A 13741-nucleotide genomic window follows, 5' to 3' on the forward strand; every position below is an offset into this window, starting at 1 on the left:
GCCCAAGACCATGTCTCCCATGTGGGGTTTTGTTCACTCAGCCTTACTGAGTACCTGCCATTTACTTGGCACTGTGCTAGACAGTAAGCCACTGTTCCCTCTCTTGAGTGGGAAGACAATCCCTAAGCTGAGGTTAGAACATAAGACGCTCTGTCCTCCAACTGTGGTACACAGAATGCTCAGGGGCCACAGGAGAGACATCAGGGAATGTTAGAGGAAGTTCTCCGGAGGGAACTACTGAGCTGGGATCTCAAGGTGTGAGAAGTCTCCCGGGCTGGTTCTGCCTCCCCAAAGCAAGGGCAGTGAACGTGGCAGGGTTCTCATGGAGATGAGCTATCATGGGCCATTTGTATGGCTGATGATGTGAATTATTAGTAAATAGTTGCTGACTGAGCCCCTTTGGAAGAGGTATGTAGCTGTAAGGAATTATAAAGGTTTGAATTTTTGAGATCTTTTATACCTAGCAGACCTGGTCATTGAATGACTTGTATTCCTGATGTAGCAGGTGCCCAGTTGTACTGGGTGATAACTCTACACTTACTGCATCAGGGAATCCTCTCACTGACTCAGGGTTTGGCATTTTGAGGACCACTTAAATAGAAGTTTTCAATTAGTTTTAGAAATGTTATTTGCTCTGTAAATTGTGTGCGATTCCCTGGTGGTTTGAAACAAAAAATTATTTCCTGGTCTGACCCCAAAACTTTTTGGTTGCTCTTTTTACTAAGAGCTAAGAACGCCTCAAATAAGTCTTGAGAAGAATTTGTCTTATCCTAGGTTTCCTAGAAAGCAGAGGATGAGTCAAGGTTTATATGCTAAGACTTTATTGAGAAGTGTGATCCTAGGGAAGAAAGAGCAGAAAGAGCAAAGGAAGTGGGAAAGTGGAGGAGAGAAAGCAAATGCAGGATGTATTGCCAATGGTGAAAGTTTCACAAGAAAACATGCCAGTTTTCAGTCAGGTGGGACATCCGGATGGGTCCTGTGGCATTGTGGACTTTGGTAGAGGAGGAAGGGAGACATTTACCTGGCTCCAGACTCTCACTGGTCAAAGTTTGTCTCAGCAGATTCCCAAATCCAGGTAGGAAGTATGAAGTTGCAAGATATCTTTACTCTCAACCCAAGAGAGAACAGACCAAATGAGCTACAGAGTCATAGTTTAATAACCTAGAAGAATGCTGAAGATGCAGAGAAATCTAGAAATAAATTCCAGAGCAACATGCTCTGGTTCCTGACTGAGGGGGAGGCAAGATAGCTAACCAAAATCTTAGAGTTTTGAGGATTGCCTGATGGAGGCAAGGATGGGGTAATAAGAGAAGAGCCTAGAAACTGGGTCTCCCAGGATGCACTGTGACACTTCCCATGGCTGGGCCAGGGCAGGGGGCATGCTCCTCCCAGGATGCACTGTGGTGCCCTCCCTGGGCTGGGCCAGGGCAGGGAGCGTATTCCTCCCAGGATGCACTGCAGTGCCCTCCCTGGGCTGGGCCAGAGCAGGGGACGTGCTCCTCCCAGGATGCCCTGCAGTGCCCTCCCTGGGCTGGGCCAGGGCAGGGGGCATGTTCCTCCCAGGATGCCCTGTGATGTCCTCCGTGGGCTGGGCCAGGGCTGGGCTCCTGCTCTTGAGGCAGAACATCGGTACAGAATTGCAAAACAAAAGACCATCAGCAGTCAACAGAGAGACAGCCAAGCTGCAGAGAGAGAAAGCCCCCATGGTTTGGGAAACTGGTGACTTTGCTATAAAGCAGAAGGATCCCAGGAATCTCCCTGTGCTCAGATCTCAGCCCTGTTGAAGGGAAGCTTCTGATCCCACCTTCACAACATGTCCAGCTCATGGGAAATGGAATCTAACCCAAATGCAGCAAAGCCAGATCCAGCTCAGCAATAGGTTGGATTGGTTCCATGTCCCACATGGGCAGCCCAGCACATGTGGGACCCACTTTCCTGGGGGATGGCAGTGGTGGTGGTAAATATTATTGCTTTATTCTTTGCAGTTCTTTTTAAAAAACACCCAGCATACCATTAACTTGCTAAAGAGCATCTACCAAAATACCTACAGTAATGTTATACATATTTCATGGTGAAAAACTGAATGCTTTCCTTCTAAGATAAGGATTTAGACAAGGATTTCCCTGTTACCACTTGTACTAGAAGTCCTAGTCATTGCAGTATGACAAGAAAAGGAAAGGAAAGTTACATGGGTCAGAAGGAAGAAATAAAACTGTCTCTATTGCAGATGGCATGATATGATTGCCTATGTAGATCCCAAGAAATCTATTTAACACAAACACTCCTGGAACTAATATGTGAGTTCAATAATGTGTTCATTGTTAGAAATCTAGAAATGCAGTTGATTTTTCTATATATACAATAGAACACATGAATACCAAAGGTAAATATGTAATATTCCCAATCACTCAAAAACTTAAATACTTAGGTATAAATCTAATTTTATTCCATCAGGTCATGTAAAGAGAACTTCAGTAGGTAAATGTGTGATTGTGAACTTGAGGGGGACTTTGCAAGACATGATGATGTGTTGTGTGTCCTCAGGAGTGACTCGGGCACCACTCACCCTGGGGCAGCTGCTTCCTGGGTGGCCTCCCTGTGTGCTGGGACCTCTGAGGGGCCTCTCTGTCTCTGAGTGCAAAGCTCTCAATTTCTCCATCTTTATTACCTTGTTGATTGCACTGCCCTTCTGGGCTGTAAGTCTAGTGCTTTGTGCGTGTATTCTTTGATTTTGTCCTTTCACCTCAGGTGGGTACAGAGGGAACCTGCTTAGGTCCAATTAAGATCTATTCCATCAATCATGAATATGGGCAACATTTGTATTGCCCAGAAATCGCCATCTTCCCTTCAGTTGCAATATGTTATATCAGTGATTTTATTTTCCCACTTCTACTGCTTTTTTAAAAATAAAGACCAAAAAAGTAAAATACTTAAATGATTTTACACATTTTTCTCCATTTGATGCACTTATTTTGCTTGCTTTACAGATAAAAGCCATGATTCTGCCAGAGCTGAACTATTGACCAGAAAACATAGCTCAAAACATTGTCAGATGATGGGTTAGACCCCAAACTGACAGCCAGCACAGCAGTGTAAGGGCAAGCCCTGGGCGTGTGTGAAGGTGTGAGTCCTGGGATTGTGACTTGCTTTCTCACTAGCCTTACCCCTGGCTTCTTGCAGGAGCTCTGTAGCCCTGTGGGGCTGCTCAGGGTGGAAAATCCTGGATGAAACCTTGGCGTGCCAGTGCTTAATGCTTGATCCCGTTATAGGTTTGCGTTTATTTTGTAGGATGGTTCCATTTGCATTGAGGGAAGTGAGAAGAATCAGAATGTGACAGCCATAGCTGAGTTCCTTTCAAGGAAGGGGAGGGAAAGTTCTTCATCGGTTAAACAGCACATTCAAACCCAAGAGGCCCGGCCACATCAGCAATTTTCAGCAGCTGGGTGGGCTAACCATTTAAAGTAATGTTATTCATTCTCTCCTTTAATATAGTTGAATATTTAAATATAAAAATAACATCGGAAATGACGCGCTACTCTGTAAAATTAACGTCCCAGGAAAATGAGCTGATGTGTCACTGGCTCCCAGTTCACTTGGGACCACTCAGCGTCCTCTCTGGGGCACCCCAGGAGACCCTCTCTCTGACCTCGTGTCAGTGATGTTTGCACTGCCACCCAGTGGCCTCTCAGTTTCCTAATGTGCAGACCTGGGGTTTGATCGCTGTCTTCCTTTCCTTGCGAGGCTGCTGGGGAGCTGCACTTGTGTCAGCATCACTCCGCCAAATGCATAGGCTTTCCAGGTGTGCTCTTTGCGTAAAGTATAAGCTTTCCACCTGGCTACATCTCTTCTTCCCACCTGTATTTTCCACTGACCTCATTTATTTCCCTTGTACTTTTTAACTTGCCTTGCAGGCTTGTACTCTCTCTGTAACCTGGAATGCACAAGGGCCTGAAGAAAAGAATGGTGACCTTCAGTCTCAGGAGCTCACCCTGAGGGTCCCATTGTGCCCACACTCCCTTGTATTTCCCAGGCAGCCCTGCCTTTGCTCACGCCTTGGCCTCCTCTGCCACTGCAAGGAGAGGGCCGGAGTTTCGCTGCTCCTCACGTCAGGCCCCTCCTCACCCACGTTGCCACGCAGCCTGGCTGAGTAGCTACCCCTCTCAGGTCCTGGAAAACCTCTTCACCCTTTCCCTGGATCTTGAAGGGCCCAGGAAGGAGCAGAGCCCACGGGGCCAGTGCTCTTTGGCAACGTGAAACAGGATATGGAGAGTCATTCCGTTTTCCCCGTGGAGCTGTTGCCGAGCAGCAATTCACAGCGTTTGGAGCATATCAAGATGCTATCGGAATAGAATATGGATTAGGGTGCACTTACTGATACTCTACTATGGAACTATTGTGATGAGTAAAGGAAGAAACTGTAGCATCGATGTGGAGACAGTGGCCACGGTAGCTGCTGAGGGTAGGGAGAGGGAAGAAGAGATGTGATGTGGGGGCCTTTTCAGGACTTGGAGTTGTCCTGGCTGGTACTGCAGGGAAAGATGCTGGACATTGTATGTCCTGCCATGGCCCACTGGGTGGCCTGGGGGAGAGTGTAGACTACAATGTAAACCACTATCCATGTGGTGCAGCAATGCTCCAAAATGTATTCACCATGTGTAGTGAATATGCCATGATGATGAAAGAGGTTGTTGATGTGGGAGGAGTGGGGTGTGGGGGGAGGTATATGGAGACCTCATATTATTTGAACGTAACATTAAAAAAAAAAAGAGAGAAAAAAAAATAGAGGGATGTAACCAAGGGGAAAAAAAAAGGTCTTTGGAATATGCCTGGCATCCTGTCACTCGTCACCATGCTAGCATGAGACACTTCCACAAATGCAGCAGGTGAAACAACACAGATACATTGTTGCACCGTTCTGCAGGCCAGAGGTCCTGGCACAGCAGGCTCAGAAGGGTCCCCTGCTCAGAGCCCCCCAGGTAGAGAGCAGGCTGTCCCCAGGCTGCGGTGCTCTCTGGAGGCTGTTGGGGCGGGTCTGTTTCCAGGCTCACCCCTCGTGAGGCTGAAGTCCCCACTGGGTGGGAGCCACCCTTAGCTCCTGGAGGCCTCTCCCTTCCTTCCTCTCCCCTCCTCCTGCCTCTGCTCTACTGTCCCCTCTCCTGCCACCTCCTCAAGTCCTTCCTCGGGTTCTCTCCTGACGACTGGCCTGGGGCCATGACCTCTGAAGCACCGTCTGTAAGCAGAGGGGCTGTCAGAAGCAGACCCCACCCGGGCTGGAGTCTGCCTGGGAGGCGGTGGGCTCCGTGGGCTGGAGCAGAGGATGGCCTGGGGGGGGGGGGGCAGGCGTGGAGAAGGGCGGGTGGTGGGGCTGGGCGAGAGGGGCCCCAGGGTGCGCCGGCCAGACGGGCTGACCCCACCTTGCCCCAGGACCCTCTCCTCATCCCGTGGGGACGGCCGAGGCCCCCTTTGGTGGCCGTCCCCCCACCCCGTGCCATGGCTTCCTGCAGGGAGGGAGGGAAGACTTCGCCTCGGGGTGGGGCTCCCCGGGCAGGGTGGGGTGGGATCCCCCAGGGCGCCGGCTGCGCCTCCACAGGGTCCTGCCAGCCTGGCCGCCCCCAGGTTCATCTGCAAAGCCGCCCCTGCCTGGGGCTGCCTTGGGGACCCCTGTGCGAGGAGGCGTGCAGAGACCACGAGGACCCCCAGCCAGGGGATGCCCGGAGCATCCCATAGGGTCCAGCTCTGCCCAGATCCAGAGAGAAGGGAGAAATACCCCCCTCCCCCAGCTTCTTGGGCCCGGGGACAGGGGGCCAATGGGCGCCAGGCTGGAGGCCTCTGGAGGAGGTGCGGGGCAGCGCCCTGGCGGGGCCCTCTGAGGTCTTCCAGGGCACGAGAGCCTACGGCGGTCCCCGGAGGGGTGTAAGGAGCTGAGGTCTCGTGCTGGTGACACACGGAGGGTGCTTCGTCCTTAGAGCAAGGCCGGGGCTCGCTGGCTGTGAAGCCGCGTGGACCTGCAGCCTCTGCGCACAGCCTGGCTTTGGGCAAAGGGGTCTTTTGGGGGCTGTGAGTTCCAGCGAGCAGCGGGGAAGGGAAGAGGGGGGCATCGGTCCTGGGGCTGGGCGCCAAGCCTCGCCTGCAGGCCCGCTCCGGGCCAGGTGCTGGGGCTTCCTCCTGTCTCTTTGTAAGTTATTCATTTTATGCTGCTCTGCGAGCTCCGCCTTCCAGGACCCCAGGGGCAGATCCATGGGCTCAGGCCAGTCCTGAGGATGGGGAAGGGTTTCCAGAGGCAGATCCGCCAATGCCTGCCTTGTGACCTCAGCCGACTGTGACCCCTGGGTCTCAGCTCTCAGTTCTCAGAGCAGCAGGTGGCAAATACTTCCTGTGGGCTTTTGGCAGGGATCCAGGGCAATGCTGGGCACAGAGGTGCCCTGGGTTCCAGTGGGCGCAGAAACACAAGTCGGGGATGATGTGCCGGAGCCACTGGACTTTGAAGCACTTAACTCCCCGTCCCCCTGTCCTTCTCTCTCCCTTCCTCCCTCTCCCCTTCCCTCCCCCCTTCCCTCCCTCCTTCGGTCCTTCCTTCCTTCCCCTTCTCTCTCTCATAATAAGGATTATGGGCTCCTTTTGTTTCTTTCTCTTGGGATTAGTTGTGCTTCTTTATTCTGTGCCTTCATGCCTTTCACCTGCTCAGGATAATGCTCAGCCTTCTCTCTCTCAGCACTCCTTTGCCCTGCTCCCTCTCCTCCCCACTCACCAATCCTGTTCTTATCCTCTCTTCTGTTCCACAGTTTTCCCCCATCTCTTCATAACTCGTTCTCTTTCTGACCCCTCTTGTTTTCTGACCATTTCTTTCTGCAGCTGTAAACAATCTGAAAATATGTCACTGATTTCTTAATTTCAGTTACTGTAGTATTCTGCTCTAGAATTTTAACTATGTTCTTTTCAAACATTATATCACTTTTTATACATAGTTTCCCTGCTTTACATTTCAAGCTTGCCCTTTAGCTCCTTGAATGTAGCAAGCTTTGACTATTTTGCCATCTTTTCTGAAAATTCTAGTGCTGGGCCTCCCCTGGGGCTGCTCTGTTAGCAGTTGTTCCTGCTAATTCTTGTTTGTTTGTTTCGTTTTTGCCTTCTTATGTGTCTAATTTTTCACACTGTGCTTGGCATTGCTGCTTATGGAAATAATTTGAGACCAAGGATGGAGTTGTTTTCCCCTAGAGGAGAGAGTTTTTGCTTCCATTTGGGCACCTGGGGGCGCAGATGATTCGGAATGTCCTGTATCCAGTTGCAGAGCTACAAGTTTTCTGGGTTGTCAAGGCAGTTTTAAGGGGCAGGTTTACTTCTTGTTCATCCTCTTCATGCTGTTCAGAACTCTGGGGCTCTAGCCCCAAAATGGGAGGTGTTGGTGAGTGGGTCAGATTTCCACCCGTGGAGGCCTCTTTTCCCTGCCAGTCCCAGGAGGCCATCCAAATGTTGCCGGTTTCTCACGCCCTCATTGCAGACTGGTGAGTGCCTCCAGGCGATGCTGGCAGTGCCAGGGTTACCTGCTTGTATTCTCGGTCCTGAGTTTTCCGTGGTCTTGCTAGTTCTTTGATACTTTTAAGAAATATGTGCATGTGTGCAATAACACACGTTATTTTTTAGTTGTCTCAAGCAAGCACGTTAGTCCAAATTACTGACTGTGCAATAACCAGAAGAAGAACACATAAAATTGACAACGATGTTTAATAAAAGTAGTAAAATAGCTGATTGTTACATTGATGAAAGGCGCAAAGTGTGCCACTGTGGAGAGACACAGGAAATCTGCTGGCACAAGGTGGGTGAAGGGGCTTGGAGACCTTCGGGGGAGGGAATTAGCCCTCGGATCACAGATGGTTCATCATGGCAAGAAGAGTCGTCCTACAATGGACTGCTGGGTTCTTCGTACCAGAGAGCTTCAGTTTCCTCAGGAAAAGAGGAAGCAGTTTCGAAAGCTGAGTGTGGACACAGGAGAGGAATGTTATAAGAAGTCTGGGGAGGGAGAAGAAGTCTTGAAGTATGCATTGAGTGCCTGAGGGGCTAAATAGTCTGGGGAGTGGGTACCATTTTTGGTCATTGTTGAGAGTCCTTTGAAGGTTAATTCTGGGCATTTTAAAGGAGTCCAGTCAGCGTGGCTGTGTATAAGAGCAGTCGGCTCGGCTGTGTCTAGGAGCATCTGCCTGGTTTCATACTTTTCTTCGGCATGTTCGGCTTCCTGGGTGCTGGCATGGAGCCGATGGTGGCTGGAGATGGGGAACCTAGACATAATTTAGGTTATGGCTGTAGTGAATGCACAGGTGCTTGCGCTGCTTTTACAAATCAGCCCAACATTTGTGTTCTGTTCTGTTCTGTCTTGCAGTTTATTAGTTGGTTATAAACAGAAATCCAACTGAAGCTGGCATGACCAGCTTGATGTGCGGGGGCAATGCGCCTACTGGACTCGCATGCCCGCGTGTCCCAGGGCAGGACTGACTTTGACGTGCCACCACCAGGGCTCTAACTCTACCACCAGGGCTTTGTCCTTGGTTTCCCTTCCCCGGCTCTGCCATTCTTTATGCAGCTCCATTTCCAGGGAACTCCTTCCCTCCTGCCTTCGTTGCTGCGGGCAGCTCCAGATTCGGTCTCATGGTTCAGCGATCCTCAGTAGAAGGAGTGTCTTTCCCTCAAAAATTTATGCACAGATGTCAGAATTGAGTGAAACTGGCTGGGCCCCTCCCTGAACCCTGAGCGCCATGGAGATAGGTGCTGCTGATTGACTTCCCTGGGCAAATGTCCCACCCCCTGGACCAATCCCTGCCTTGGGGAGTGGGCGATTCAGTGCTCTGATTGGACAGCCTTGAGCAGCTTCCTCACCCAGGTCACCTACACTGTTGTGTGTGTGCACGTGTGCATGGGTGTCTGCACGTGTGTGTGATCTCCCCATGGACCATGCACACGTGCATTTTATGTTAAGGCAGCTGCCCTTTAGTGAAAAGCGCCCACTGAAGTTGCTTAGTCCAGTGCGTCCTGTGGCTATGATCTTTCTCCACCCAAAAAGCACTTGCTGGTGTATGCCCAGGTCTGGGAGTCAGGTCAGAGGAAAGGCTCGCATCAGAGATTTGTTCTACCACTCAGAAGATCCCTCATTCTCACCTACTATCTTTGTTCCCCGCATGCATTTTCCTCCAAAATATCTGTATCACCTTTACCCACAATGATTTGCCAATTCTTCTTGGTCTTTCTTCTTTTTTAACATCTAAAACAGCCACAGTCCTATTTGTTAGTGATTTATGGTACTTACAAGCAGTGGATTTATTTCCTGGGTGTTTTGGGTGGTGTTTTTTTCCTTCTTTAGAGATCTGTAAAGCAATCACTTTGATCTTGCCTGTAAAGTCATCATCCAATCAAAAGCTTGTGAGATGATTCAAATAGATAGCAGAAAAAAGAAAACAGGAGCCTGCCACCAAGATAACCTGGGACTTTTTAAAAATTTTGATTTCAGGTAATGGGACGCTGATTGGAGCATCGGCGAATGTGGTTTGTGCTGGAATCGCGGAGCAGCATGGGTACGGATTCTCTTTCATGGCATTTTTCAGGTACTTGCAAAACGCATTTTTAATTTCTGTTTAACTCTAAGTGTACATTAATGTAAAAGGCAACTCCAGTGCCCACCGGGATGAGCATGCTTTAGCAGTTAGAGGGTCTGGTGCAGGGGAGGGGAGCTCAAAATGAGCTCATGAGAGCTCTGCCCCCAGGATCAGCTTTGTAGCAGGAGGGTGACACAGGCGTTCTTGGGGTTGAGTCAGGAACTGGCCGCAGACTGGCCGGGTAAGATTTTCATGGGCACATTGCATGGTGTCCAAGGAGGGAATGCTGTTTCCCCACCAGTTTGCACAGCATTGTCCCTCCTGCAGGGACTCAGCGATGCCAGACCATGGCCAAGGTCAGCAGGCTGAGAAGGACTGAGGCACGGTGTTCAGGATATGGGAGACTCTGGAGGACCAGGACTGAGAAGAGGCCCAGTGCCCATTCCATACGGCCCCTCGTGTCTTCCCAGCGCCCCCTCCCCCAGCCCATCTCCACACAGCCCGTCTCCACACAGCTACCGTGGAGGGATAGGGGCAGGTGAGGCTGCAGCATTGGAAGCGTGACCTTGAAGCTTCTCTGAATGCAGGGCGATGCAACCGATGCACAAAGTGTATGAGAGAAACAAAAGAAGTTCCGTTCTAAGCCTTCTGCCTTAACTGACACCATTGCTATTTTCTGCATCACATTATCATGCTGGATAGGAGACAGGTTGGAAGCAGATGCGCGGGCAGAATGGAAGTTAGGGTTCTCCCACAAACAAATGGTGCTGCAAAAATGAACTTAGGTTCGTTGGGGTTGAACCAAACGCCTATTGAGAATCTCGGAATGCCTGCTCACAGCTGGAGTCGTTCGCAGACCCGCCCCCACATCCAGATTTGTAGTGCGATTGAGGCTGGGTGCAGACCGACTGTAGCCCACCAGGCAGCCTGTGCGGAGCTCCTTGCCTGGGGCTCGGTATGGAAACCCCTCCTCGGGTAAGGGCCACCAAGAGAGGTTTCTACATTATATTATATGTAGAAAACGCTGACTTTTGGCAGAGTTGCTCTATTGGTCATTTCCGTTTTTCACAAGCAGTTTTTCTGAGGCACTAATCTACACTCCTGGGTTGGAAGGAAGGCGGGCATTTGTAGGATGAGCCACCTCATGCTGCCATCATCTCGCCTTTGGGAACACAGCCAAGGAAGGGGATTCAGGGATCCCTCTGGGGTGGGGGGCAGCAATGAGAGGGACAGTCTTGGGTCCAAAGGTTTTAGCCCTTCCCTTCTCAGGGCTGGGCTTCTAATTTCTGCAGAGCTGGAAGGTTGTCACTCAAATGTCCCCTGGCTCCTTCTTTGGTTGGTCAAGCATGTAATACACAGGCCCTTCAAATTGGTTGGCTTTGGACAACAGGGAAAATCTCACAGCCAGTTGGCAACATGGTTGGTCTTAGAAGTAGGCATTAATATGATGAAAAAATAGAGGGTTTTAGGTCAACTCCAGTTTTTAAACCACTTCAGTCTCCTCCTCCATTCCTTGCCCCCAGTATCACTTTGGAATAATACCCAGTTGGAATAATGTCCAGTTGAAGGGCTGGTGTCCACACCCCTTGGGAATGCCGAGTATGGGGCATGAAATAGACCTTGCCTTTGATGTACGGGGTGGGCAACATGTGTGCAGACGTACAGCAGCGAAGCGCTAAGAAGATACTCAGGCACTTGGTGGCTCAGAGTTCTGCCAAGTTCTCCCAAGACTCCCAGCTCTCTCCTCCAAAAGCTCATTTGCTGGTGGCCTGTCGGGCTGTGTCCATTGTCTTGGATCGAGAAAGAACCTCTCTGAAGTCTGTGGTAAGGAACCACGTCGTCGTTCTGCCCTCGCTTCATTCCTCTTCTTCCAGCTCTGACGGTCCTTTCTGTCAGTTCCTTGTTGCAGAGTAATTGGAGCAGTGTTCCCAGGGGATGGTCCTCTAATTGTCCTAAGGTCCTTATCTGCATGGAATTTCTAGTTTGCAACTTCCACAAAAGATGGCTTCCTGTGATATACAGTGCAAAATGTCGACTGCCTGCTTTATTATTTTTTAATTGCTATTTTTCTGATTAGGTAAATTATTCACACTTAAGAATAAAATATAAAAGAAAAGTAGCCTATAATTATGCTATCCAGAAATAACCACTGATAATAATTTGGCAAGTTTTCTTATATTTTTACTCCCTTCTATAAAAGAAATATTTATTTTTAACAAAAAATTGAATCAAATTGTATCCTAAATTTTATTCTTCATATTTTATTGTATTTTACCAGACCATGAGTTATTCCTCCAAAAATATAATATATTTATGCCTATAATGTGGAAATATCCCTGTTTTACTTTTGTTAGGCATTTAAATTGTTTCGTGTGCTTTATCATAAGCAACACTGTGATGAATACCTTCACAGATACGCTTGTTTAATCCTTAGTAACTGAAGGTAAATTCTCTGACATACAGTCACTGGCCAGGTGAACTCTTGTAAAAATCCGAATACATTTTGTCAAACTGTCGCAAGAAATATTTCTCCACTGCTCATTTCACTGAGCCCTATCCAACACTTCCTACTGCCACTTAAAATATTCTTGGCTCATCTGGTAGGCTAACAGTGAATTAATATTTTGCTTTAATTAATTCTACTGAGAATAAACTCTTTTCCTAAGTATTGGGTATTTTCATTTCTTATTTTGTAAACATTCTAGTTGTATCCTTTGCTTATGTCTTTCTCTTGAGAGATTTGAAATTTTCCATTTTTTGGAAGCTCTTCTTACATCCAAAGGAATAATTTCTGACATATGTGTTGTGACTGCTTTCTAGCTTATTTTTGGACTTTAACTTTTGCCAGGGGCATTAGATACTCCATGAACAAAACTATGACTCTTACTCAACATGACTTGGCCTTTACTTTTGTGTTTAGGGTTGTCTTTTCCACCTCCCAAACAGATAAACTTCACCTTTGTTTATATCTAGACCTTTTCTGATTTCATTAAAAATTTTTATTAAACTTTTTTTGAGGTATTATATATTCCCTGACAGTTTTAATAAGTAATACAGAGAGATGCTGTGAACTCTTTACCCAGATTCCCCCACTAGTAACACGTTGCAAAATGACAGTACAAGATCACAGCGCAGTTATTGGCAGCTCAGGACGCAGTCTCCCAAGAGGTCCCTCAACACCCACACTCCGCATAGTGCCGTTTTATAGACAGCTCTGTGGCTTCCCTCCCCCCTCCCTCTCTCTGGCTTCTCACAACCGTTAATCTGTGCTCCATTTCTAAAATTTTGTCATGTCAGGAATGGAACCGTGCAGTCTGTGACCATTTGAGATGCCCTTTTCCACTTAGCACAATTGCCTAGAGAGTCATTCAAGTTGTTTTGTATATCAATAGTTGGTTCTTTTTTGTTGTGGAGTAGCATTTCATGGTATGATGTGCAAAGTGTAATAGTTCATGCATGGAAGAACGTGTGCTCCGCTTCCACTCTGTGGCCATTATGAACAAACGTGCTGTGAACATTCACGTACAGGTTTTTTGTGAAGGTAAGTTTTCATTTTCTGGGATAAATGCCTAGAGGGAGATTACTGGGTCTTATGGTAAGTGTACAACTAGTTTTGAAAGATTTGCTAAATTATATTCCAGAGTGAATGTACCATTTTATATTCTCACAACAATGTGTGAGAGATCAAAGTTTTATGAAGCCTATTCAGCCCTTAGTGTGTCACAATTTTTAATTTTAACCTCTCTGATAGGTGTGTAATGATATATCATTGGTTTTCATTTTAATTTCCCTAACAGCTAATGATATTTAACATCTTTTCATGTTTTCATTGCCATATCTATGTTCTATTCAGTGAAATGTTTGTCCGTGCTTTTGCCCATTTCCTGATTGGGTTGTTTGCTTTTTGAACTGTTGAGGTTTGAAAGTTTTTATATGCCATTCCTTTGTTGAACATGTGGTTTGCAAATATTTTCTCCCAGCCTGTAACTTGTGTGTAGGCATACCTAGTATTATTGTGCTTCACTTTATTGTGCTTCACAGACACTACATTTTTCCCCACAAATAGAAGGTTTTTGGCAACCCTGCAATGAGCAAGTCTATCAGCACCATCTTTCCAACAGCACGTGGTCTTTTTGTAAATCTATGTCACATTCTGGTAA

General features: G+C 48.0%; 1 protein-coding gene across 1 annotated transcript in view; it reads left to right on the forward strand.

The window, feature by feature from the left end:
- Positions 1-13741, forward strand: part of OCA2 (OCA2 melanosomal transmembrane protein) — a 370679-nt gene that overhangs the window by 226089 nt on the left and 130849 nt on the right. The window contains exon 23 of the mRNA XM_058290617.1: positions 9497-9590. Coding sequence (XP_058146600.1) covers positions 9497-9590 — 94 coding nt within the window. The remainder of the gene's footprint in view (positions 1-9496; positions 9591-13741) is intronic.

Source organism: Dasypus novemcinctus, chromosome 3, assembly GCF_030445035.2.
Source record: "Dasypus novemcinctus isolate mDasNov1 chromosome 3, mDasNov1.1.hap2, whole genome shotgun sequence".
Taxonomy (NCBI): Eukaryota; Metazoa; Chordata; class Mammalia; order Cingulata; family Dasypodidae; genus Dasypus; species Dasypus novemcinctus.